A 26,449-nucleotide genomic window follows, 5' to 3' on the forward strand; every position below is an offset into this window, starting at 1 on the left:
TGACTGGCCCCGCACCATCAGATGGTGGACCCCTTACCCCGTCAGTGGCGCTCTAGTCCCACAGTTCTGCCTACTAATTTGTTCAGGCACTTCTTGGCCAATTCCCCTACTTTCCATGGCTTGAGGGTGGGTGAACCAGCCAAGGCCAGACCCTCGGAAGAGCCCTGGAGCTCGGCGGTAGGAGCAGGCTCTCCCTCAGCACCCCATGGTACTGCTGGCATGGCCACATCAAGCGTGGCCAAGTAAAGGACAAGGATTCGAAGTTTCAACAGATATTTAGTGAGATTCTACGAAATTCAGAACACCAATTTGTGAGGGTAAACGCCATTGGTCAGGGCAAAGACGGAGCGCAGGTAGCCCTGGAGCTGAGGGACGGCCTTGATCTTTGGCAGAATCTGCGAATCCACGGTTTTCTGATCGGCCTTACGCTGCTCTGTGATTTCGTATTTCTAAATAAAGAGAAAAGTGTTTTCAGGAACTTTCAGGTAAAGAGGAAATCCCACCAAGGGCTCGCTCTCAGGAAGACTCAGAGTGTAACCGCAGGGGTGATGCAAGTGGCAGCTCTTGCCGCTTTTCCTGGGTTCACACACACTCCCAGCAACACTAACAGCCAGTGGTCAAGGATGAGAGTCAGGGAGCCCAGCTCACCTCCTTCTCTGTGTCGAAGATCTCGCCCTCCTGATGCCGCGGCTTCCGCAGCTTCTTCTTCTTGAAGTAGGCGTCAGTGAGGTGCTTCGGGAGCTTCACCCCACTGATGTCAATCTTTGTCGAGGTGGCGATCACAAATTTCTGGTGTGTTCTACGCAGAGGGACCCGATTGAGGGAGAGAGGTCCTAGAGGGAAGAGTTTAGCAAAGGAGACATGAACCATCAACTGAGCGGGCACTACTGTGCCAGCACCCAGCACCTTCGAGGTTTGCCCATCCTCCCCTTTCAGGGTTAAGGTGCCTGGCCACAGTCCTCCCTGATGATGGAGTAATGGATGCTGCATGAAGCCAACAGGAACCCATCCACTGCCAGTGACCACGGGCACGTCAACATCCCTGCTCCCAGCGGCTCGGCTTTCAAGAGCATCCTTCCGGCCAGCTTCCCACCGCCCTCGCTGCGAGCATGGCGTTTTCTCAGCTACCTAAACAAGGCTTCCTCACTTACCAGTCACTAGCAGCAAACCACTGGCCAGCTGCTTCAGGAACACCACTCTCTGTAAGTTACACAGAAAACAATTAGCTGCAAGCAAGAACTTCTCAAAAGCTTTTAAAGGAGTGGATCTTCCTGGGCCTGGCACAGTAGCCCAGTGGCTGAAGTCCTAGCCTTGCACGCGCCTGGATCCCATACAGGAGTCAGTCATATCCTGGCAGCCCCACTTCCCATCCAGCTCCCTGCTTGTGGCTGGGAAAGCTGTCGAAGACGGCCCAAAGCCCGGGGACCCTGCACCGGTGTGGGGAGCTAACCAGTGGATGGAAGCTCTTTCCTGTAGACCTGACTCCAATAAAAACACTGGTCCACGCCCAGATGTTTTGTTTTTTTCCACGTGCCTGGCAGACACCCAAACACTTGCAACCATCTTTTTCTCCTTGTCCCAGGCCACTAGCAGGGAGCCGGTTTGCAAGTGGAGCAGCCTGTTGCCCCCTCATTATCTAGGCAAGCACAATTTCCACCTGTGTACATTGGGCTCCACACTGAGACGGAAACTGAGCAGCACATTCGCTGGCCATCAGTCTCGGCCATGCCCCGCTCACCTTGCCTCGGTGCCGCCCGGTGAGGATGATGAGGACTGTCCCGGGGGTGATGCTTGCCCGCAGCTTCCTCACGTGCTGGCTGAAGGGCTTCTTGCCATGGCTGAGCAGCTTGCGGGGCACGTCCTCCGTGGGATAGTATCTCGGCTGCAGAGTTCAGGGTCAGCAGTCACCCACCCAGGACGGCAGAGCCAAGGTTAGGGCTGACCGGCACCTGACTACGTAACTCACCCAGTCACGTTTTCATTTCTCCCAGATAGACTAAGTTTAGATCACCTCCCCACCAACAGGAACCCCCCCAAGGCCAGTCTCGGGGTGGGCGAGGGGGATGGCCAGGACACGAGCCCACGCAGCCCCTCACCATCTTGCGGAGCTTCACCACCCGCGTGCCGCCGTTCTTGTCGCCGCCCACGGGCTTGGTGACGGTGGCCCGTGGCTTCTCCTTCTTCTTCTTCTCGATCTGGATGAGAGGACCCCCCCGGTGCCCAGCGGTGAGTCGGCCCGGCCGGACACGCCGCTGCAGGGCCGGGCCGGGGCGTCCCGCACCTTACCCTGGACCTCGGGGCCGCGTACTTCCTCTTGTACAGGGCTTTCCTGGAGTACATGGCCGAGCGGGAGTAGCGGCCGATGCCCCTCACCAGGACGGGGTTCCGGCTGCAGTGGGGGACCCCCTTCTTGGCCTTCTTCTTGCCTTTGCCGGGTTGTTTCTTCCCCGGGTCGCTGGCATTGTCGGCCTTCTTGGCTGGGGGGGGCTTGTTCTTCGCGTCCGGCTTGGGGGCTGGGGCTGCTTCACCCGCCATCTACCAGGCGTTAATACATAGGAATGGCTCGTTCAGGCGGTGCAGGGGGCGAGGACACACACACACACGGCAGCCCCAAACTTGTGCCGACTTCCGGGGAGCAGGCGCGCGCCAGCACCGACGTGGCCCACACACCGGCAGCGGCGCCAGGGAACCCGGTCCCCGGCGACCACCCCCCCCACACACGCACCCCGGCCCCGTCTCACTTCCCCGGGCTCCGGGAGCCTCGTTCCCCGAACCCATGAGGGCTGGTGGGCCGCCCGCGTCCCTCTAGGGTACCGCCACGAACCCAACCCCAAGAAATAAAGTCTCTGGGAGGCATCTCAGTTGTCTCCGAGCCCGTCCCGTGCCTGTGGATGTGGCCCTGACGGCCTCCGGCTTCGGATGGTTAAAGATTGGGAGCCGGGACTCCAGTCCCGCAGAAAGCCGCGCCATTCTTACCTTGCAAGCTGGGAAAGAGAACTAAAAGACCGGCTTCCGGTCTATAAGCAATCACGGGAGACGTCTACGCTCACTTCCTTCCGGATCCGAGGCATCATGGGAAGTGTAGTTTATTCCTGAGCCCTGGGAAATGTAGTCTTGAACGACGAATGCCAGGTTTCTTTTTTTTCTTCCTTAGCAGGAGGCACAAAGAACATATCACCCCAGATGCACACACAAGCCTCCACTCTGAGGATCCGGACGTCTTCTTTTAAGTGCTTGGGGCCAGTGTGGAGACACAGTGGAGTAGGTCCAGTGTGGGACACCTTCTTTTTTCAGCTCTCCAATGGCAGTGGGGCAGCCGGGCTTCCAAGTCGGCTCCCTGCTGGTGTGTCCTGGGAAACAACAGAAGCCGGATCTGCTCCTTGGCACCTGCCACCTTCCTGGGAAACCCTGGCCCTGTGCCCCACTCCTACCCCTGGCCCAGTGCTGGCTGGGGGAGGAAGCAGTCCATCAGAAGATGTCTCTCTCTGTCATTCAAATAGATGCAGGGGGAAATAAGTATATAAAAATCACTGTCTTTGAAAATTTTTTTTATTCTTATTGCATAGTCAGATATACAGAGGAGGAGAGACAAAGAGGAAGATCTTCTGTCTGATTCATTCCCCAAGTGGCTGGCAACGACCTGAACTGAGCCAATCCGAACCCAGGAGCCAGGAACCTCCTCCAGGTCTCCCACACAGGTGCAGGGTCCCAATGCCTTGGGCCGTCCTCGGCTGCCCTCCCAGGCCACCAGCAGGGAGCTGGATGGGAAGTGGAGCTGCCGGGATTAGAACCGGTGCCCATATGGGATCCCGGGGCGTTCAAGGCGAGGACTTTAGCCGCTAGGCCACGCCGCCGGGCCCCAGGCTAACTTTTAATTTGATGATGTTTTCTGGTTCATGAACAATGTCGCAAATATCCAAGTGATGATCGCCAGAGAAAAGAACTCCACAACCTTGGTAGATCCTGTTCGAATGGGAGAGCTCTATCGGTCAGGTTCCGGAGCATGCCACTCCCAAGAAACCTCTGCTGCAGAAAATCCCGAGTTGGCACCATGAACCCCTCTACATTGTAACAGACTTTCACCTGCTCCGCAGCCCCAGACACTTGGCAGGGGACCCGGCATTGGAATCAAAGTGTAGCTGAGGCCCTCTTGTGTTCGAATTTGGTATTGCAATACTTCAAAATAGGAGGGCTGGACCAGAGACTATCAACGTGTAGATTATAGAGTTTGGTTATCGTCATTTTCCTTGAAAGGCAGAGTAAGACAGAGAAAGATCTCTCTGCTGGCTCATTCTCCCAATGCTCCCAGCATTTGGGACTAGGCCAGGACGAAGCCAGGAGGAGCCTGGGATTCTGTGTCTCTGACTGCGTGTTAGGGGCTCAGTTGCTTGAACCATCACTTGCTGCTTCCCGGGGAGTGTGCATTGGCAGGAAACTATGGAAACGGAGGCAAGACTGGAACCCATATGCTTGATATGGGATGTATGTGTCTCAAGGGAAGCTTAACGACTGCCCCAAATATCCACTCCTAAATATCATTATTACATATCTGTCTTTGCTACAGAAAAAATTCTCTAATGAGGCCCTTTGCAGTCTAATGCTTCACCCGTGTTGCTGGTTCGTGTCCCAGCTATTCCACTTCTGACTCGGCCCCCTGTTTATGGCCTGGGAAAGCAGCAGAGGATGGCCCAAGCCCATGGGCCTCTGTACCCACATAGGAGACTTGCAGGAACCTCTTAGTTCTGCCTTCACAGAAGCCCAGCTCTGGCCATTGCAGCCATTTAGGGAATGAACCAGCAGATCAAAGATCTCTTTCTCTCTCTTTGTCCCTCTCTGACTCTGCAATTTTGACTAAAAAAAAAATATTGCAAAGGCAAAATTACAGAGAGAAGGAGACACACAGAGAAAGATCTGCCACCCACTGGTTCACTCTCTAAGTGGCCGCATCGGGTCTTCCAGGTCTCCCACGCTGGTGCAGGGTCCCAAGGCTTTGGGCCGTCCTCGACTGCTTTCCCAGGCCACAAGCAGGGAGCTGGATGGGAAGTGGAGCTGCTGGGATTAGAACCGGCGCCCATATGGGATCCCGGGGCGTTCAAGGTGAGGACTTTAGCCGCTAGTCCACGCCGCTGGGCCCCGTCTCTCTCTTTTTAAATTTATTTTATTTGAAAGTTAAAATTGGACCCAGTGTGATGGTTCAGTGACTAAATCCTCAGCTTGCACTCTCCTGGATCCCACCTGAGCACTAGTTCATGTCCTGGCTGCTCCACTTCTCATCCAGCTCCCTGCTTGTGGCCTGGGAAAGCGGTCGAGGACGGCCCAATGCATTGGGACCCTGCACCCGCATGGGAGACCCGGAAGAGGTTCCTGGTTCCCAGCTTCCGATCGGCACGCATCGGCCTGTTGCGGCTCACTTGGGGAGTGAAACATCAGACGGAAGATCTTCCTCTCTGTATATCTGACTTTGTAATAAAATAAATAAATCTTAAAAAAAAAAAAGAGAGAGAGAGAGAGAGAAAACAGTTACATTTTCCCAACACTTTAATCACAGTTCAGACATTTTTGCAGAGATGACATCGCTTTGAGCCTTAATGTAACTTCTTAATGAATTAGAACTGTGAGGTGAGGCTTGTTAATGATTTACCCAAGGTCATAAATATACTTCAGGTCCCAGTGCAGTGGCCTGATGGCTAAAATCCTCGCCTTGAGTGCGTCGGGATCCCATATGGGCGCCGGTTCTAATCCCAGCAGCTTCACTTCCCATCCAGCTCCCTGCTGGTGGCCTGGGAAAGCAGCCGAGGACGGCCCAAAGCCTTGGGACCCTGCACCCGTGTGGGAGACCTGGAGGAAGTTCCTGGCTCCTGGATTTGGATCCGCTTGTAGTCGCTTGGGAGGGTAGTGAATCATCGGACAGAAGATCTTCCTCTCGGTCTCTCCTCTTCTCTGTATATCTGACTTTGTAATAAAATAAATAAATCTTTAAATATATATATACTTCAGCTTAATTATATCTTTTCACAATACAGAAAGACAAATCAATAACCTGTTGTGTGGTGGAAAAACTAGTGTCTTTTTAAGAAGGTCAATTTACTTGAAACACAGAGTTGCAGAGAGAGATGAGTCTTCCACCTGCTGGCTCACTCCCCGGAAGGCAACATCACCAGGGTTGGGCCAAGCACTCCCAGCACTATCATCCATTGCTTCCCAAGGCTATTAGCGGGGAGTGGATGACAAGTAGAGCAGCCAGGGTTCTAGTCAGCACCATATGAGCTGCCAGCATTACAGGCAGCGGCTTAACTCATTGTGACACAATGCTGGTCCTCATAGTCATTATGGTTTAGAAATTGTGCCAAAAAATTGTTCATATATTTAATTTTCTTCCTCCCTTTCTTTGAAAGATTTATTTATTTGAAGGCAGAGTGACACAGAGAAACCCAGAGAGAGAAAAAGATCTTCCAAATACTAGTTCCCTTGTCAAGTGGCTGCAAGGGCTAGGGATGGGCCAAGATGAAGCCAGGAGTCCAGAGTTCTGTCCAGAGCCCAGGCTCTAGGAGCCGCTTTCCTAGGCAGGGAGCTGCATCAGAACTGGGGGAGCTGGGGCTTGAACCTGGCGCTCATATGGGATGCCAGGATAACAGGCAGTTGCTTCACTCACTGTGCCAAAGTGCTGGCCCCTTCTTTTTTATTAATCTTGATGTAGTCAGTTGAAAGGCAGAGTGACCGAGAAAGGAGAAGAGGCAGAGAAAAAAACCTTCCATTTGTTGCTTCACTTTTCAAATACTTGCAACAGCCAGGGCTGGGCTAGGCTGAAGCCAGGAGGCAGGAACCACAGGCAGATCACCTGTGGGTGGCAGGAACCCAACAGGCCATCACCAGTTGCCTCCCAGGCACAGCACCAGGGAGTTAGATCTGAAACAGGGGAGCTCCCCCAGTAAGCCAATCAAAAAACCCCCACAAAATCCTGCACACTACATTAAGTTGGGGTTAGGACTTTGGTGCAGTGTCAGCTTAGATGCCACTTGGAGGGTGGGCGTTGTGGCACAACAGATTAAGCTGCTGCCTGGGATGCCTGCATCCCATATTGGAGGGCCTGGGGTTATGTGCCCTGGGAGGCAGCAGGTCATGGCTGAAGTTCTTGCCATTCTACACCCCTGATTTTGGACCCGACTAGCTCTGGCTTTTGTGGGCATTTAGGGGTGAGCTAGTGAATCAAAGATATTCGGGCTTGTTTCTTTCTTTTTTTAAATCCTCCCTTTCTTTAGGCTTCTTTCAATTTTTTTGTTTTACTGGAAAGACAGATTTAGAAAGAGAAGGGCAGAGAAAGATCTTCCATCTGCTAGTTCACTCGCCAGTTAGCTGCAACAGCCGGAGTGAGTTGATTCAAAGACAGGAGCCAGGAGCTTCTTCTGGGCCTCCCATGCACGAGTACAAGGCCCCAAGGCTTTGGGCCACCTGCTGCTGCTTTCCCAGGCCACAAGCAGGGAGCAGCTGGGACATGAACCGGTGCTCATGTGGGATCCTGGAGCTTGCAAAGGGAGGATTTAGCCATTGAACCATCGCGCTGGGACCAATAACGTTGTGTGAAAAGCTCATATTCTATGGGAAGAGCTGGATGGGGCATCCAATGTCACTGAAACGTGCCAGGTACTGACAGGGCCATGGATGGGAGCTCTAGAAGAGTAGGAAAGAGTGGGGGTGGGGGCTCTGATTTATTCTCAGACCGTTTCTGGGAAGGGCTGCTTGAGCTGGGGCTGAAAGGTTGGAAGAGCATCCCAGGCTGAAGGAAGCACATTTCTGTCAGGCTAGGGGGTGGGAAGCAGCAGGCAGCCCTGGGGAAGTGTCCCCGGAGGTCCCAGCGTGACGCAGGCCTCCCGCCTCCTTCCTGAGATGGGATGTGTGATTCCATCGCTGTTCCAGAGACTGTTCTGGCTGCAGCGTGTGTGGAGTGGAAGGTGCCGATGGCTCTTGCGCTGCAGAGGCTTGCCATTCCCTTGACAGACACCAGCTAAGCAGTGTTACCTCGCCAGGCGTGTGCTAGGTTCCGCACACTTTTCCCCAACGGGGAAAGAGAGGATTCAGACCCCATTTTACAGAGAACATTCAGGCAGGATGGTCAGGGCCTTTCCCGGCTCAGGAAGCTACTTCTCAGATGGATGCTAGAGAGGGCCAGGTTCTTGGCTAAGGCAGTGTGCCTTGGGGAAGCACTTCACTGGGCTGGCAGGCCCTGGCAAGGCTTCCTCGCCCAAGGGAAGAGGCCCTGAGCCCTAGATGAAAAACAGTTATGGTGGGATCAGGGGACTGGGGGTGCGGTCAGGCTGACCCTCTCCTGGGAGGGAAATAGATTGTGTGCAGGTCCTGAGCTGGAAGCAAGGGGGCGCTGTGGTGCAGCACCTAAAGCGGCTGCCTGTTATCCCACCAGAGGGATGCTTCATTTCCAGGCTGCTCCACTTCCCAGCCAGCTCCCTGCTGATGTGCCTAGGAAAACAGAGGAAGATGGCCCGTTACCCACGTGGGAGATCCTGTTAGCTCCTGGCTTCAGCCTGGACATTTGAAGACTGAACCAGCACATGAAAGCCCTTTTAAATAAAATGCGAATAAATAAGCAAATGTTTCAAAATTGAGGCCCTGGCATTTGAACATTGGCTTCCAACGTTATTGCTCCGTTGTCTCCCACATCCTACTTCTTCATCTGATTTTTTTATAGGTTTTTTAAAAAAAGGATTTTTTTTTTTATTGGAAAGTCAGATATATAGAGAGGAAGATCTTCTGTCCATTGATTCACTCCCATTGTGGCCGCAACGGCTGGGGTTGAACCAATCCGATGCCAGGAGCTCTTCCGGGTCTCCCATGCGGGTGCAGGGTCCCAAGGCTTTGGGCCGTCCTCGACTGCTTTTCCAGGCCACAGGCAGGGAGCTGGATGGGAAGTGGAGCTGTTGGGATTAGAGTCAGCGCCCTGGCCCTGGCGTGGTGGCCTAGCGGCTAAAGTCCTCACATTGAACGCGCCGGGATCTCATATGGGTACTTGCAGATGCAGTATTAAATATCCTATACTGTATCATGCATGTATGAATAAAAAAAAAAAAAAACCCAAAGAAACGAAAGTAGGGTTTGGAACTATCCAAAGGTGTCGGGCATCCAACTGGGATGTTGGAATTTACTCTCACCCTTTTTAAACTCCGTGTAGCTTTTCATATTTATAAAAATTAAAGTTATAATTATTATTCCGATTCCGCGAGAACAGAGATTTGGGGGCATTTCTACTCTGTCCCCTTTACGTGAAACAGGGCCCGAAGTCCCATCGCAGCAACCGCTTCACCGGCCACTCCCGGGGCGCGCTGCTCAATCTTTTTTTTTTTCACCACAAAAAATGAAGATTTTTCTCACAGAAAGGAAGGCAGGGCGGCAGCCGAGGCCTAGAGACCCCCTAGGAGCTTTTGGGGGCTGCACACCTGACGAGCGGGGCGGCGATGCGAGGAGCGCAGTGACCACAGCTCGGCCGGGCAGTGGACGCGGCGTGGGCGCCGGGCAGCCGACAGCGGCCCACGGGAAGCCGGAAGCGGCGGCGGGCGTCGCGCGGCTGACATCACGGCGGCGCCGGCGGCGAAGGGCGGGGGCGGAGGCGGAGCGAGGCGGGTTTTTGGGGGGGCAGCTGCACAGTCTCCGGAATCCCCAGGCCTGGAGGGGGGTCTGCGCGCGGCCGGCTGGGCTCTGCTCGCTCCCCGTCCGGTCCCGAGCGGGGCCTCCCTCGGGCCAGCCCGATGTGACCGGGGTCCAGCGGAGCCTGAGCAAGGAGCGGGTCCGTCGCGGAGCCGGAGGGCGGGAGGAACATGACATCGCGGAGGTGAGGAGCCCCGAGGGGGGCCCCCGGCGCGGGCCTCGGCTCTCGGGGGGTGCCCCCCAACCTCGCCTGCTTGGGACTGGGAGGAAGGGAGAGCGTCCAGGCCGGGCCTCGGACCGCGAGGGTGGAGTGGAGTGAGTGGGGTGCAGCGTTGTGGAGGGGTGGTGGACAGACAGGGTCTCTCCCGACCCCCTTCTCCGGCCCCAAAGCCGGGGGGCCCTACCGCGCCCCCAACCCCATCCTCGGGTCCCCATTCATTTCCTGCCTCTCGGCGAGTTCCGGCTGCTAGCGGCCCCGAGGGGGGGATGCCCAGCCGGCCCGGGGGGCAGGTAGAGGTGCCCAGCTCGGCGCGGCCGCCAGCGGCCCGGCTCGGCGCCGCATTCCTGACCCATTGCCTCATGAGAATTGCCTCATGGTGATTCCGAAATAACCCCGTTCTCCGGGGGAGGCTCCCCGGCTCCCGGGCCGCTCCCCTCGAGCGCTCCTCGGGGAGGAGAGAGTGGGGGGGGCTTCGCTCAGGACCCCCTGACCCTTGGCCTCCCCTTCCCCCCACCTCCGCTCCTACCCTTCACGGGCCGCAAGTGGAAAAACTGACTGTATGTGCAGCCGCTTGCAAGTATTTCCTTCCTCCCCGATCTTCGCTCGGGGAGATGGCAGGGCCGGGAGCTTGTTCTCGCCCCTTTTCATCCCTTGGCTGCAACCTTGGAAAACCGGGAGGACTTGGCTGGTACCCGTTTTGTGGATGTGGAAATTGAGGCTTGGAGGGAACGTGCTAACAAGTGACAGAAGTTGAAGGTGCGGCTGGGCAGGAGAGCCGCTGCGGTCCTTGTGTTAATTACTAGGAGCTAACACTTCTCAGCGCTTTTAACCACAGACTTTTAACCACCCCCCATGACCGTGAGATAAGGTCAGTCTTCTTAACCCTGTGGTCAAAAGAAGAAAACTCTGTTTCCCAGGTTAAGCACTCCCTCAGTAAGTGGTGGAGCCCGCGTCCTCCTTGCCCATCACCAAGTCGCTATTATTATTTTACAACTCTGGTCAGTCCTTAGGAAGCCTCCGTTTTGTTGTTCAACAGTCATGTGACCTGTTGTTCTCAGATAATGGGCCTGCTATTTTCTGTCACCACTCATTATGTAGGAGTCACACATAAGACCCCTTTGTGCCTTTGCCCTGTTGTGCTGTTGAGGTTCACACTGTCCTAGGCGTTGGAGAAATTGATTTCAAGCCTTGGAGAGCTATTTGAAAGAGAGGTTTTGCAAATATTAGGCAGGTCTTCTGCAGACACACCTGCATGTCATTCACTTCTAGATCTGGAGCAAAGAGGGGAGGAGGAAAAAAAACTAAAAGGAAACTGAACTTCCTTAGGAAGTGAGTGACTTGGACCGGTTTCTTGATCTCTTGGCAGGTGCTCCTTGATTGGGGTAATCTATTACTGCATTTCAACGGAAGAGTTAGAGCCGCAAATGTCCCACTTCTTTAGGGAGCTTTTAAGTCAAACAGTTGTCTATTCTCTTATCTGTCAAATGGTCATTGAGCCTTTGTTCCTCGCTCTGCTCTTCCAGACAAATAGGGATCTGCCGCTTTAGGAGACAAAGAGACTCGGGGCTGGGGGTGAGGAAATGGGTAGTAATAGACCCTACATTGTCCTGTGTGGGGGTTTAGAAGCAAAGAAGTGTGGGCCTTGCTAAAGCAGCAAACGATCAAAGTGACATTAAAAGAATATTGTTAAATTAGTGAAAGGACGAATGGCAGTGGGAGGGAGTGCGAGAGATGGGTATTTCATCCACAGGTTCTCCTCCCCGAAGGCCAGGAGTCCAGGGCTCACTGCAGGTCTCCCACGGGGGCTGGAGCAGTGCCCCCACTGGCCAGTGCCCCCACTGGCCACTGCTCCCAGGACACGTGCTAGCAGGCAGGTGGGGTCAGAAGCTGTGATGGGACTGCAACCCAGACGCCACAATATGGGGTGCACTGAGTCAAACACCCCCCGAAGGTGTCTGTTTCAAATGCTCCAGTGTTTCTGACTTGCCTGTTGTGGAAAAGAAATGGGCTACCACCAAAAATATCAGAGGAGGAGCAAAACGCGCTGTCTGGTCTGTCACTTTTTAGAGCGTGAGTCAAGTGGCCGGCCTTTAACCAGCTTTCTTGAGCCGTAACTGCTGTGCAGTTTGAGTGTGGATGTGTGTGTGAGCACGTGAGAAGTCACCCGCACGGTCAAGGTGATGGACATTCCCAGAGCCCCTCGTGACGGTGCCTCGGGCTCTTTATAAATCCTGTCGTTGTTCTCAGGCGGCCACTGTTCTGCTTTCTGTGAGTACATGCTAGTTTGCATTTCCTAGAATTTGGTGTAAACCGGCTTGGACAGTGTGTTCCTGTTTTCTTACGCTCAGGATGGTTATGTAGGGGGATTCATCCACTACAGTGTGTAGTGTGTGTGTAACGTTGTGTGGATACATTGCAGAATGCTGAATCCATTCTTGCCCATGGATGGACATTTGATTATTTCCCGAGTTTGGCCGTCCCCGGGGGCCGTCTCAGAATTCCCCGAGTGTTCATGTAGAGATGTGCTTATAAGTAGAATGGCTGGATCATAGAGCAGAGGGTGATTTAATGTGTTCAGAAATCGCCCCGTTGCTTTTCAGAGTGGTCATACCATTGTCCCGTTTTTGCCATTGTGACTGGGGAGTTAGGGTTCTTCATGCGCTTGCCAACAGTTGAAGTTTAGCCCTTCCAGTGGAAGCGTTGTGGTATCTCATTGTAGTTGCAATTTGTATTTTCTCTGATGACTGGTGTGTTGGCCATCTACCTGTCATCTTTGCCTATTTTCACTGTCTGCCTTCTTATCACTGGGTTCTTTATATAACCCCGTGGCAGTCCTTTATCAGAATTGCCAACATTCCCTCCAGCTCTGCGGCTCATCTTTTCATTTTCTTAATAGCATGAAGGTTTTAATTTTGATGAAGTCTGGTTTATTGATTTTTTAAAAATAGATGATGCTTTTGGCATTATTTCTGAGGTATCTTTCCTTAAACTAAGGCCTCAAATGTCTTGTGCAAGTTTTTATAGTAGTTTTAGGCTACTCATTCATTTTGAATTTATTTTTGCGTCTAATGTGAGGTGTGGCTTTGGGCCGAGCTGAAGCCAGGAGCCCATCTCCCATGGGGATGGAAAGGATCCAGGAACTGGGGTCATCCCCAGCTGTCTTCCCAGACAGATTAGCAAGAAGTTGGGTTGGAAGTGGAGGAGCTGGGACTTGAGCTGACACTCTGATGTGGGATGTGGGAATGCCAGACAGTGGCTCAGCCCGCTGCGGCACAACACACACCACCGTAACTGTTGGGTGCGAGAAAGCACCTGTGGCTGGTGGATCTGCACCTTTGTGGGAAAGGGCCTGTCTGCTTCTGGACTGCATGCCGTGTGCTCTTGGTTACTGTACCTCTCTAGTAGGTCCAGAAATCGGATCGTGTTAATTCTGCAGCTTTGTTCTTTTTCCATTTACTTTAATCTTGGTGTTAATTCATTCAACAAGTGGTTACTGAGCCTGGCAGGGTGAAGCAGTAAGATTGGCAAGGATATTGTTCTCATGGCTGAGGAAGGAAGGGGAGACAAACACATTCATAAATAAGGCCGTTTCAGGTGTACTGAACGCGGGGTGGGGAGAGTGCAGTGAGTTAGGTCGCTGGTTGAGGGAAGGTCTCTCAGGAGGTGGCCATCTGAGCTGACACTGCAGTGACAAGTATTCTGTGTTTTGTGTGATTATCAAAAGAATTTTTTAAAAAGATGATTTATTTATTTTACTGGAAAGGCAGATTTACAGAGAGAAGGAGATACAGAGAAATATTTTCTGTTCTCTGATGCACTCCCCAAGTGGCCACAATGGGGTGTGGGATCCCAAGGCTTTGGGCCGTCCTCGATGGCTTTCCCAGGTCACAAGCAGGGAGCAGGATGGGAAGTGGAGCAGCTGAGGTACGAGCTGGGATGCAAGACGAGGATTTAGCCACTGGGCCCCCAAATAATTCCTTTTTAATTGGTATCTTAAGGGTTTAGATTTTGGTATGGGTTCAGTATTTAAAATATCTATAGAAGGGCTGTGTATGCGATACAGTAGTTAAGGTGCACTTGGGTTAATTGCATTCCATATTGGAGTGCCTCGGTTCACATCTGGCTCCATTTGCAACTCTGGCTTCCTACTGAGGTCCACTCTGACAGCAGGTGACAGCTCAGGTGCTGAGTCCCTGACTACCACGTGGGAGGCTGCGACACGTTTTCTGGCTCTGGGCTTTGGCGTGCCCCAGCCATGGCTGTTGCAGACTTTGTTTAGCTAGTAAACAGAAGATTTCTCTCTTTGCCTTTCAAGGAAAATGAAAATAAATAAATTAAAATAATTTAAAAAAATACTTACCTTAAAAATTATTCCATATACTGAAATCTCAACACAGATGTTAAAGTAAGGCCCGAGCAGCTGGCTGGCTGCCCCTGCAGGGGGTTGAGGTCTGTGCTCTGTGGTGTCCTTTGAGCTGCCCCGTCCGCGTGGAGCACAGCTCTCACGTTTGCTTGGAAGATGTGTAGGATAATGACTAGAGGTGGTTGGGAGGTGCAGAACAGAAAATTGAGCTTGTTCTCATGCTTGAAGTTGTTGCTATATCTGACAGATCAAGTACATTTTATCCCAGGCTGTGCCTGGTGGCCATGTTTGTTTATCTCCTGTGGGAGTAAATAAACTTGCTTGGCTGAAAAAATAACAGTTTCTGTGTATTTGCCATTGAAACGGAGTTGTCTTTATTTGTGACACAAGGCCAGGCTTCCGAGCAGGGCTGTTCAGGCTCAGGGACCGCTGCTGAGCTGACTTAGCTGTGTCGTGTGTGGTCAGAGTGGAGACTGTCGGGAGTCACACAGGATCCTGGAACGGCAGCGCCAGCTCGCGTTTGCCATGGTGACAAGCAGGCTTTGGTGTGCTTTGTCCAGCAGCTTTGCAACAATGGAGACCCTGAGTGGATCCGCCTCTCCTTTGGGCAGTGCAGGCAGCACTTGCTACCCAAAGCTGACATTTTAAAGGGCAACAAAAGCCAAGTGGTTGTGGCAGCTGTGACTGCAACCAAGGGTTTGAGGCCCCTGAAATGTAGCCCAGTTAACTGTGATGCATTTCTGTGTGTGCATTGTGACCCATAGCAATGTTGAAATAGGAAAGATACTAAGCATGTTTGCAGGAAGCGTTGAATTGGAGTCAGATTTTTATACCATTACCAAAGTGTTTGATAATGTTAGTACCAAACTGAAATGTACAATTTAAATTTATCACTGTAGAATAGGCTGTTTAGTGCACACACACACACACACGTATACTGAGCTGTACATACATGAGTATATATTATGTGTATATAATGTAAGTGTTGTTCTGTGCATGCATACATATATAAGCAGGCACTTGAGAAAGTTTGTGAAAAATGGAATTAAAAGATAAGTTTATTTTGATGTGAAGAATTTTAAACTCCCTGCATGTTTTTTAAATAGTATTTTCTATAACTTCTTGAAGCCCCCCATACATACACACATCTGCTGTCTAAAGATAATGAGCTATAGGCCAAGTCCATTATTCTTAAGGTCCTCTGTATTGTGCGACCATGGAGAGGAATTTGAATTGTATTTTAAGAGCAGTGCAAAACCACAGAAGAATGTGATCAGGGGCATGAGCTGATCTATTTAAAAATATCTCCCTGGCGGCTGGGAGGGGGTGTGAGGGCACTTAGGGAGATGAGACAGGTGAGGGGAGCAGCTCTGAGCCAGGCGGGCGGGCGGTGGGACCAGCTTTGGGGGCAGTTTTCTTAGATTGCCTTGTCATGGCTGCTCAGCGACGCCTGAGGGGAAGATGGCGATTTGGGAAGGCAGCGCTCTCTGCCCCCCGCCGGGAAGTGCTGTGGGCACAGAGCTTCTCACAGTGCCAGTCTCCAGTTCCCTACATTAGAAAGGAGGACTGGGCTTGTAGCCTGCACAGAGTTCTAAATGGTAAACCTTTTCTCTTCGAGGACAAAGAGGGTCATTTCTCTTGAGCCACAAGTAAGAATATTGCTTTGTATGTGGGCAAGAGACTGACGTTAGACTCAAACATTTGTTGTTTTTTTGCTATATGAATGGGAGAGAGGGAGGGAGAGATCAGCTGTGCTTTGGTTCACTCCCCAGATGTATACAGCACGCCAGAGGCAGGAGGCTAGAACTTAGCCCACCCATGTCTCCCATGTGGGGCACAGGGGCCCTGATCCCTGGCCTGACACCTGCTGCCTCCCCAGGGTGCATGAGCTGGAGGCGCCGGAACTCACACTGAGGCACCCTGCTCATAGATGTGGGTGTCCCAGGCAAGACTGGTCTTCGGGGGGTCCTCAGGACAAGTTCCCGAAATGATTAAACTGCTTCCCTGTTTCCGCACATCACTGGAGTGGGGGATGTAGAGATGAAACAAAATATTCAGCGTCATTATCTTTTCTTTTTGTTTCATCAGCAGTTTTTATCCACTTGGCGTAAGTTAAGTTCCCAGCCTCAGAGAGCAAAGGCTTTGCAGACGCTGCATTCGCTAATGAGGGATTTAGATTGTGGCTCTGATGTTGAGCATAGAGGCTGGGTTTGTGAACTCCTGCAGGCATGGATTAGGTCTTTGATTTCTTCAAGCCCATTCAGCATCCTCCTCCTGCATAGTAGGCACTGAAGTCTGATTTTAGAAACAATTACTCAGACCACAGAGGATATATCTAAGAAGCCGTTGAACTTGACTGGACAATAAGATGCTGGACTCTATGTTTGGTATATGCTTGCAATGAGGGAATCTCAACGGAACTTGAATTGTGGTTATGCAACAAGGTGGAGGAATCCACCATGGTGGGAGGATTTGGGGAGGGGTGGGGAGAATCCCAGTACCTATGAAACTGTGTCACATGATACAATGTAGTTAATGAATAATAAAAAAAAGAAACAATTACTAATAGTTCAGAGGAGATGTTTAATTCTTGTTGATTTATTTCATTTTGTTTCAAAGGGAGAAAATGTTTTATGCACTGATTCACTCCCCAGATATCCACAACAGCTAGGCCCCCGGCGGAAGCCAAGAGCCTGGAGCTCCATCTCGGATTCCCATGTGGTGCTGGGGATCCAAGTACTTGAGCTGTGGTCCTCCGCTTCCCAGGATGTACCTCAGCAGGAAGCTGGATCGGAAGTAGAGCAACTGGGACTCAACTCAGGCCATCCAAGACAGGTCGTGGATAGCTCCGTGTCCCCAACACTCGGCTGTTTGTTTCAGGCATTGATTTGAAAAAGGCTGTTTTTCACAAGTGCCAATGTGTACGTTGTGTGTGTCAGTCCTTTCAGAAGATGGATGATACCCCGGGCCACATCATGACCTGAGAGGTGATGCCAGCCGAGGGGCAGACAGGAGGCATCGGCAGGGTTGGCAGGCTCTCCTGTTCATGTGACTCTGATTTATCTAGTACCTACTATGTGCATGGGGAGGACTGGAAATTGTATCCCTACTAATCCCATTGGCTTGATGTGTTCATTCCCTTATTGATAAACTCAGGATTGTATTGCCTTAGCCTGTCCTTGTCCCTCCATTCAGAGATGTTGATTCAGTTGCATTGTGCAGGTTTTGCTGGCTTGGTTTGGAGACTAACCCCAATTGTGTCGCGTATCTGACTAGCACAGGGTGCAGATGTGTGGAGTCCCTATTCTTTGTCTGGTGCTTCATATTCCAAGTGCTTCTAACCCTGAGGTCAGCTGTATAAACAAAGATGCCCATTATGCCACCCTTCTTCATTATCTTCCCCTACACATCTCAGAGGTTGAATGCCTGCTATCAGCCTCCTGCAAATATGAGGACACATCCCAGGACTGTCTGTGATTGCACAGGCATGTTAAACAGATGATTGGTAAAAAGGTTTTCAGTAATCATAAATGCTTTTTGAAGAACTAGCCAAAGAAGAAGAGATTGAAATATATTAAAGCTTCAGTTTATGCAGTATGGAGTAGAAACTCCACACAATTTTAAATAATGCAGAGTCGGCGTCAGAGCTATGAATTAGCTATAAAGCCATGCAGCTTAAGTGACACCTCTATCAGAATGGCCTATGGGAAGCTAGCATAATTATGCCTGAGAAATATCTATCCTGTATAATCCACACCAATGATGTTGAGAACCATAAGAACAGCAACAGTGGAAACGAAGGTTTATTGGGTGCTGTGCTGTCCCGCCCCTGTGCTAAATGCTGGTTACTAAATTTCCCTGGAAAACATCACTCTCGTCCATTTGTGCTAATGACAGGATAGGTCTAATTATAAGTTGTAAGTGAAGTAGTGCAGGTTACTTAATGGAAGGGTAAGGATGACAATCGCCTCATCTTCCGTTGCTGATCTAGCTACCGGGCGTGGGTGGTGCTTACCCAGCCTCACCTTCAGCCTTGGAAACAGCTTTTATGGTGTGTTCCGGACACCCTGTATCAATAGAACATTATAGGAAACTATGATTTTGGTAAAATAAGTGAAGGTGAGAAGGCACAGTTACATTAGGAGACGATCTGAATTCAGAATCCTGCTGCGGAATTTTTTGGGAATAAATAGCAGAATGTAATGCTTGAAAGTATGATGTCTTTCTTCCAGTTTGCACTCAGGCACATGGTGAACCTGCAGTAAATGTAGTTGTAATTTATTTTTTAGGTCACTAGATGTGACCATACTAGATGTCACATACATACACTAAATGTGTATGTATATGTGTAAATAGTTGTTTCTAGGCCCTCGCAACACTGAGAGCCGGAAGCTCCCCCCCCCACTTGCATACACATACTAGCCACACACTCATGCGTACATCTATTTGTAGGCCTATGTGTGTGTGAGGGGCTCTATCTACCTGATTATATTTGTGTCTAAGTGCAGTCTGTTTAATCTGCATAATGACACAGTATGAGGGCTGTAATTGTAACCTACCTTACACTTTATTTTGTCATATTATCAGAGCCAGCTCCCAGCTGCTTTGACAAAATTGTAATAAGCATACAAAAATCATTGGTTTGGGTGGTTAAGGTCCTTACCTTGAGCATCTTGAACACGCCCGGATCCCATATGGGCACCGGTTCTAATCCCGGCAGCTCCACTTCCCATCCAGCTCCCTGCTTGTGACCTGGGAAAGCAGTCCAGGACGGCCCAAAACTTTGGAACCCTGTACCCGCTTGGGAGACCTAGAAGAGGCTCCAGGCTCCTAGCTTCGGAGCAGCTCAGCTCCAGCCGTTGCAGTCACTTGGGAGTGAATCGACGGATGGAAGATCTTCCTGTCTGTCTCTCCTCTATGTATATCTGCCTTCCTTTCCAATAAAAATAAAATAAACCTTTTAAAAAAGTCCTTCCATCCTGAGTGGTGAGGATGTAAGCTGTCTCCTGCAGCCCCGTCATCTCTTGCCGTCTATTCCTGTTGTCCCACGTTGGCAGCCATGAAGCTGCATCTCAGGTATGAGGATGGGGAACGTCCTGGTGCTGTAAGTCATGCTGATGACTCAAGCACATGAACTTGCAAGACATGCTGGAAACAGCTTTAACCTTGTAAATTTTGAATCAGTTTCTGATGAAGAAGTTACAAGAATAAACAAAAATAGCTACCAGTTCTGAATGACCATTGTCAGCATGTTATTCCCTTTGTGTTACCATTCTCTCTCTTTTTGTTTTTTTTAAGAAGATTTTATGTACCTGGAAGAGTTACACAGGACAGAGGGAAGAGAGATCTACCCCAACTGCGCCATGACCAGATTGAGACAATCAGAAGCCAGAAGGCAGGGGCTTCACCTGGATACTACCAGGTGGCAAGCCCAGGCCCCTTGTGTGGGGAGCTGGGCCAGAAGAGGAGCAGCCAGGGCTGTAATGGTGCCCATAGTGCTTGTGCTGTGTCAGCCTGGCCCGGAGCTGGCTATTGCAGACATGTGAGGACTGAACCAGCAGACGAAGAGCTTTTCCCCTTCTCTTTGTTTTTCAAAAAAGAAAGAAAGTTTTTGAAAAGTAATACACACATTAGGCTCGGCAGCGTGGCCTAGTGGCTAAGGTCCTCGCCTTGATCCCATATGGCCGCTGGTTCTAATCCCGGCAGCTCCACTTCCTCTCTATCTCTCCTCCTCTCAGTACATCTGACTTTGTAATAAAAATAAAAGAAATCTTAAAAAAAAAAAAAAGAAAAATAATACACACACACACACACTCTCTCTCTCTGTAATGTTTCTGTAATGGCTCATTACAATGTATGGTATACAATAATCTAATGTTTCTCTAATGTGTCACTTTGCCAGCCATGCCCATTGTAACTAGAGAGTGGGTGGGGAGCTACTTTAAGTCCCCGTAAATATCCTGCTCCTTTCATTGGTTCGACATTCATTCATGATTCTTCCATTATTCAGTCCTTACTATGATGTTGCTAATTGCATGTCAGAATTTTTTTTTAAGATTTATTTTATTTTTATTGGAAAGATTTACAGAGAGGAGAGACAGAAAGATATTCTGTCTGCTGGTTCACTTCCCAAGTAGCTGCAACAGCGGGACCTGAGCCAATCAGGAGCCAGGAGCTTTTTCTGGGTCTTCCATGGGGATGCGGGGTTCCAGAGCTTTGGGCCGTCCTTGATTGCTTTCCCAGGTTACAAGCAGGGAGCTGGAAGGGAAGTGGAGCATTCTGTTCATAAACTGGTGCCTGTATGGGATCTTGGTGGTTGTAAGGTGAGGATTTACCCACTAGGCTATCACGCTGGGCCCATGTTAGAAACTTTTAACCCCATGTTTCAGCTTATTTAGCTGTAGTAGTAGCTTTAAAAAAAGAAAATGTTTTATGTACTTTGAAACATTTCTTTCCCAGTTAAATTGCACATTGGGCAAATTGCCTTATCTTTGCCATTTTTACAATTTGAATAATTAGGGGATGATATCTGATATTTCTTGTTTTTCGTGCTGTGATAGCTGGGCCTATTTAATGTTTAGGATGATTCAACCATGTTATCAATAAAAATGGGTGTGTTTTGGGCTCAGTTGGTTAATCCTCTGCCTGCAAGGACTGGCATCTCACGGGTAGGTTCATGTGCCAGCTACTCCTCACTCTGCAGCCCCTGCCTGTGGCCTGGGAAAGCAGGGGAGGACTGCCCTGCACCTGCATGGGGGGCCCAGAGCAGGCTCCTGGCTCCCAGCTTTGGATCAGCTCAGCTCTGGCCATTGTGGCCATTTGGGGAATGGGCCAGAGGGTGGGGTCTGTCCTCTCTGTAAATCTGCCTTTCCAATTAAAATAAATTTTTTTTTTAAAGATTTATTTTATTTTTATTGCAAAGTCAGATATACTGAGAGGAGGAGAGACAGAGAGGAAGTGGAGCTGCCGGGATTAGAACCAGCGGCCATATGGGATCAAGGCAAGGACCTTAACTACCAGGCCACGCCGCCGAGCCCTAAAATAAATCTTTAAAAAAGGATGTGTTCCTTTAAAATGTGTATGCTTATTGTCTGTATTGTAGGGGGGAAAGCAAATTCGGAATTCAGCAGGTTTTTTTTGTTGGTCATTTTTAAATACATTTGATAGAAAAATTGTATTTTGTCTCATGAATTAAAGAAAACTTGAAGCCAAGCAGTTTACAGTCTACCTGCTGTGACCTTGGTGGAATAATTGCCCACCTCTGTGGAGGTGTTTTCTGATTGGGCTCCTTTTCCTCTGCCATCATTGCATTAGCCCCTTTGCAAGAAGGATGGGGGCACACTGGACAAGAAGTAAGGATCTCCTGGGCCCTGTGGCATTGCCAGTCTAGCTTCTAACTGGCAGGTGAAGCATGTGCCACTGAGGGAAACATTAGAAATGTGTGGTTTGGGGCTGGCGTTGGGAACGGTGGTTGCCAGGTGGCCTGGGTGGCCTGTGCTCTGCATTGGTGTCCCTGGCCTTCAGTGCTGGCTTTGGCTGCCGATCTCAGCTTTCTGCCCAAGTGCCCCACGAGGGCAGCAGTGCTGGCTCACGTAGATAGGACCCTGTTGGCCGTTTTTGAGAACCCGATTAAATTGTGGGCCGCTGTCTTATGCTTGGCCCAGCCCTGGCTGTTCTGGGCGTTAGGGAGTGAACCAGCAGATGGAAGAGTTCTCTGTGTCTGTCTGTGTCTTTGCCTTTCAGTTACATAAAATTAATACAAAAAAAAAAAAAAGAAATTGTGACCCAACACTATGTTGTCTATTCCCCAGTGGACACATTGTAAAAATGTGTTTTTAGACACCACTTGCATATCAGCCAGGGCAAGCATGATGAATTGAGGAGACAGGACAGGGATCTGGCCATGAGGTCCCCGGGGAGAAAAACAGGGTCAAGGTCACGGACGGCACATCTGAGGGACCCGGAGAGACCATTCGACTGTGAGAGGGGTCCCCACTTGCAAAATCCTGTGAGACCCTCGGACTTGATTGTAAACATTTTCTGGCCGAAAGCTAAATCCTGGGTTCTAAAAATGAAACTCTTAGGATTGGCTATGTGCTAAGGGTTTTCATTTATTTCCACTGCACATCACTTCTATGAGTGGTGAGTTTATAAGCGTGGCCAGAAAACCAGAAGTCATAATGGAAAAACCTGATAAATTTTACCATGCCATGATGAACTGCTGTAGGAAAAAAAACCCGCAGGGTGAAAAGGCACGGTGCAGGATGAGGCCTGGTGGTGAGGGGGAAAGCCCCTGGTACGAATGTTTTCCCCACATAGGATGCAAGATGATTTTTCCGGTTATTTCAAGAGCTCCTGCCAATAAAAGAAATTTAATAGGAAGTGAACAATGATAAATTGACTACTCAGAAAAAGGAAAAAGTGGTTTGAAAGCATGAAAAAGTCCTCAGTCTCACAAAGAAATGTAGACTTGAAATGTGCCATTTTCCATTGACAAACATAAAAAAGTGGTTATATATAGTATTGACGAAAGTGAAGGGAGATGGGGATTTTACATGCAGTTTATAATCTTGTTTTGAGAACAGTTGGGAAATATTTGTCAATTTAAAAAAAAAAAGATTTATTTTTCTTAAAAGGCTGATAGAGGTCCTCCCTGTGCTGGTTCACTCCTCACATGGCTGCAATGGCCAGAGCTGAGCTAATCTGAAGCCAGTAGACGGGAGCTTTCTCTCGGTCTCCTACATGGTTGCAGGAGCCCAAACACCTTGGCCATTCTCTGCTGCCTTCCCAGGACACGCAGGGAGCTGGCTGGGAAGTGGACCAGCCGGGACTCAACCCATTGCCCATATAGGATGCCTGCTGTGCAGGCTGAGGAGTAGCGACCGTACCCTGGTGCCAGCCCCAATAGTTGCCAGAATTTTAAAAGTATATTTCTTGTCAAAGTATATTGCTTCCTTTTTGTTTTCTCCCTAAGATTTGCTTTTTATTTGAAAGGCAAAGAGAGAGAGAGGGGGTGAGATAGAGAAAGAAACCTTCTATCTACTGGCTCACTCCAGACATGGCCGCAGTGCTCAATCCAGGAATCCTGTGTGGGTGACCAGAATCCAAGCTCATAAGCCAGAATCTACTGTCTTCATCGTTTTTTTTTTTCTTTGAAGATTTATATATTTTGATTGAAAGGCAGATTTACAGAGAGAAGGAGAGATAGTAGGATCCATCTGCTGGTTCATTCCCCCAAGTTGCTGCACTGACTAGAGCTGAGCCGATCCAAAGCCAGGAGCCAGGAGCTTTCCCTGGGTCTCCCACGCGGGTGCAAGGTTCCAAGTCTTTGGGTCACCCTCTACTGCTTTCCCAGGCCACAGGCAGGGAGCTGGATGGGAAGTGGAGCTGCCGGGAGTAGAGCCCATATGGGATCCTGGTGCGTGCAAGGTGAGGACTTTTGCCACTACGCCGTCAGCTGCTGCCTCCCAGGATGCGCGTGGGCAGGATGATAATTGGAAACAGCCAGGTATCAAACACCGAGTGCATGTGTGCATCCCTGGTGTGCTGATGTAACGTACATGTGCATCCCCAGTATTTGTTTTTAAAATTTGTTTTATTGGACAGTCAGATATACAGAGAGGAGAGGCAGGAAGGAAGATGTTAAGTCTGTTGATTCACTGCCCAAGTGGCTGCAATGGCCAGAGCTGAGCTGATCCAAATCCAGGATCCAGGAACCTCCTCCAGGTCTCACATGCGGGTGCAGGGTCCCAATGCTTTGGGTCGTCCTCAACTGCTTTCCCAGGCCACAAGCAGAGAGCTGGATGGGAAGCAGGGCAGCTGGGATTAGAACCGGCGCCCGTATGGGATCCCGGCATGTGCGAGGTGAGGACTTTAGCCTCTGTACTACCGCACTGGTCCCTATCCCTGGTGTTCTAATGAAATGTATGTATGCATCCCTAGTAGCAACGGAACTCCTGTGCCAAATGCCTGTCCCTTTTTTTTGTTTGTAAACTATAATATTCTGAAAGACTTGGTCTCTAAAACCAGTATTATACAACAATTCACTTTTTCTATTTTCTTCCCCTATTGATAGAAGCTGTGTGTGGAATTCAGCTTCAGACTGCCACCCCAAGTTCACAGAATTGTTTTGCAGCCAAAAATAGAAGAGATTTGACATTTTAATTAGTTTATGTGGGTACAGTCAGGGTTAATATAAGAGTTCCCTCATACTTTTTGAAACATTATAAATAGCTGGAAACCGTTTGTTCTTCCTTTTTGATTCCCTGGAGCTCTAAGCACCTATATGGGAATAGAGATCAAAGAAGCCAAAGACAAAGACGATTTTTTTTCCTTCCGTTAATTAGGCGATTGAAGAAACGATCTGCACGCAGGACGGCGTGGCAGGTATCGTGTGCGCTGTGGCTCATGTTTCCCTGCATGAAAGGCAGGCTGCTTCCGACAAAGCCCTCAGGTGGAGCACAAAGCAAACAGATATTTTACTGGTTCGATCTGAGCCTTGTGCTTTTTTTCAGATCAGTCAGAAAGATGTTTAGATTTTTCTTCAAAGTTCTAAAAAGACACTGTAAGAAAATCGGAAGTTAATTTGACTTAAAATAAACCAGCCACATTATATCTGGATTCTTGAATTTTCTCATCACTTTAAAAAAATATATATATATATTTTAAATTAGAAAGGCAGATACACAGTGAGAAAGATCCTCTGCTCATTCGTTTTCCAAGTGGCTGCAATGGCCAGAGCCTGCACTGGATCTTCCACACAGGTACAGGTCCCCATGGCCCTGGGTGGTCCTCCATTGCTTTCCCAGGCCACAAACAGGAGCTGGGTGGAGTGGAGCAGCCAGGATTAGAACCAGCTTACATAAGGGATACTGACGCATGCAAGGCGAGGCCTTTAGCTGCTAGGCTATTGCACCGGGTTTTTCTCATCATTTTAAAATCTTATTTATTTTTATTTGAAAGGGAGAGCATGAGAGAGAGTTCAGTTTTCTGTCTGTTGGTTCCGTCTTCAGATGGCCTGGACTGGCCCAGACAGGAGCTTGGAACCCCATCCTGGTCTCTTATTTGAGATGAGCCCTGCTCTGCTGCTTCCTACGACGCGTGAACAGGAAGCTGCATCAAAAGCAGAATGGCCGGAGGTTGATGCAGATACTACCAGTGGCGGCTTCAAGGCTGCTCCGTGTGGACCCTGCTGGTTATTGTCAGGATATAACCTTCTGTTTGTTGTTAGGGTGGGCAGTACCAACATCTGTCGAGCAGTAGAGCTCTGTGTGTCCCGGATGCTTGATGGCTTCTCAGCAGCTCAGATTTCCCACATCCTGATGGTCACACATCTGGTTTTCCTCTCCACCTTTTCTGCATCTCTCTACACTGAGCTTTCGGTCTTCTAGTTGCCCTGATCCAAAAGCCGGGGAATTATTCTTTGCTTCTTTTTGGCCATCCAACTTGTAACCCCCTTGGCTGCCTTCGCCTGTCTGTCTGGTGTGCTGCTTCTCCCTGCTCCTGTTGTGGCCACCTGGGTCCTTGCCATTGACATTTCTTGCCCAACTGGAACTTGTTGACTAATGTGGTGCTTTTCTTTCTGTTTTTGTTCTTTCTTAGATGGTAGCTTAAAGGGTCTTTAAAAAAACATTAACCAAGGCCGGTGAGTGGGTGAGGGAGGGAAAGAGGGAATAATACCACATGCCCTTAAGGGCCAGGCTGAAGCCAGGAGCCAGGAATTCCATGCAGGTCTTCCATGGGGGTGGCAGTGACCCCGGGTCTTAGCATTAACAGGAAGCTGGATCAGAAGTAGAGTAGCCAGGATTCAAAAAGATGCCCCAGTATGGGATATTGGTATTGTAAATGGTGGCTTAACCCATTGTGCCCTAAGATCAGCCTCTATTTCTGTGTTTTCTGTCTCCTCTTACCCTAGCACCCATGTGGGAGACCCAGAGGAATTCCTGATGCCTGGCATTGGTCTGGCTTAGCTCCAGCTGTTGTCATCATTTGGGGAAGAGTGAGCCAGCGGATGCAAGAGTCTCCCTCTCTCACTGTCTTTCAAACTGGTCACCTACCAGTTAATCTTCAGCAAAAATATATGTGTGGATTCCTGATTTCCTATTGAATTAATGGAGTATAATCTTTTAAAATAACTTTTAAAAATTGAGAGGTGCAGAGAGTGAGTGAGCAAGCAGGTACACTTCCATTCCTTGGTTTGCTTCTCAAATGCC

At 49.8% G+C, this 26,449-nt stretch overlaps 2 protein-coding genes across 5 annotated transcripts in view; one reads left to right on the forward strand and one right to left on the reverse strand.

Moving 5' to 3' along the window:
* Window positions 1-256: 256 nt before the first annotated feature.
* On the reverse strand, window positions 257-3,000 carry RPL6 (ribosomal protein L6). Its single transcript, XM_058656991.1, has 7 exons — window positions 2,977-3,000; window positions 2,287-2,535; window positions 2,097-2,195; window positions 1,739-1,882; window positions 1,152-1,200; window positions 649-833; window positions 257-449 (listed from the first exon to the last, which is right to left on the reverse strand). The coding sequence occupies exons 2-7, from the start codon at window positions 2,533-2,535 to the stop codon at window positions 297-299; spliced, it is 879 nt and encodes a 292-aa protein (XP_058512974.1). The 5' UTR covers window positions 2,977-3,000; the 3' UTR covers window positions 257-296.
* A 6,610-nt stretch (window positions 3,001-9,610) lies between these two features.
* Window positions 9,611-26,449, forward strand: part of PTPN11 (protein tyrosine phosphatase non-receptor type 11) — a 44,841-nt gene continuing 28,002 nt past the window's right edge. For 2 of the 4 annotated variants that reach the window (XM_058656988.1, XM_058656990.1), the window contains exon 1: window positions 9,612-9,838. In XM_058656988.1, the coding sequence (XP_058512971.1) occupies window positions 9,825-9,838 (14 nt within the window). In that variant the 5' untranslated portion in view covers window positions 9,612-9,824. Of the gene's footprint in view, window positions 9,839-26,449 lie in introns of all 4 variants that reach the window. The other 2 variants (XM_058656987.1, XM_058656989.1) reach the window with 2 other exon arrangements.

The sequence above is a fragment of the Ochotona princeps genome, chromosome 29, assembly GCF_030435755.1.
Source record: "Ochotona princeps isolate mOchPri1 chromosome 29, mOchPri1.hap1, whole genome shotgun sequence".
NCBI classification, from domain to species: Eukaryota; Metazoa; Chordata; class Mammalia; order Lagomorpha; family Ochotonidae; genus Ochotona; species Ochotona princeps.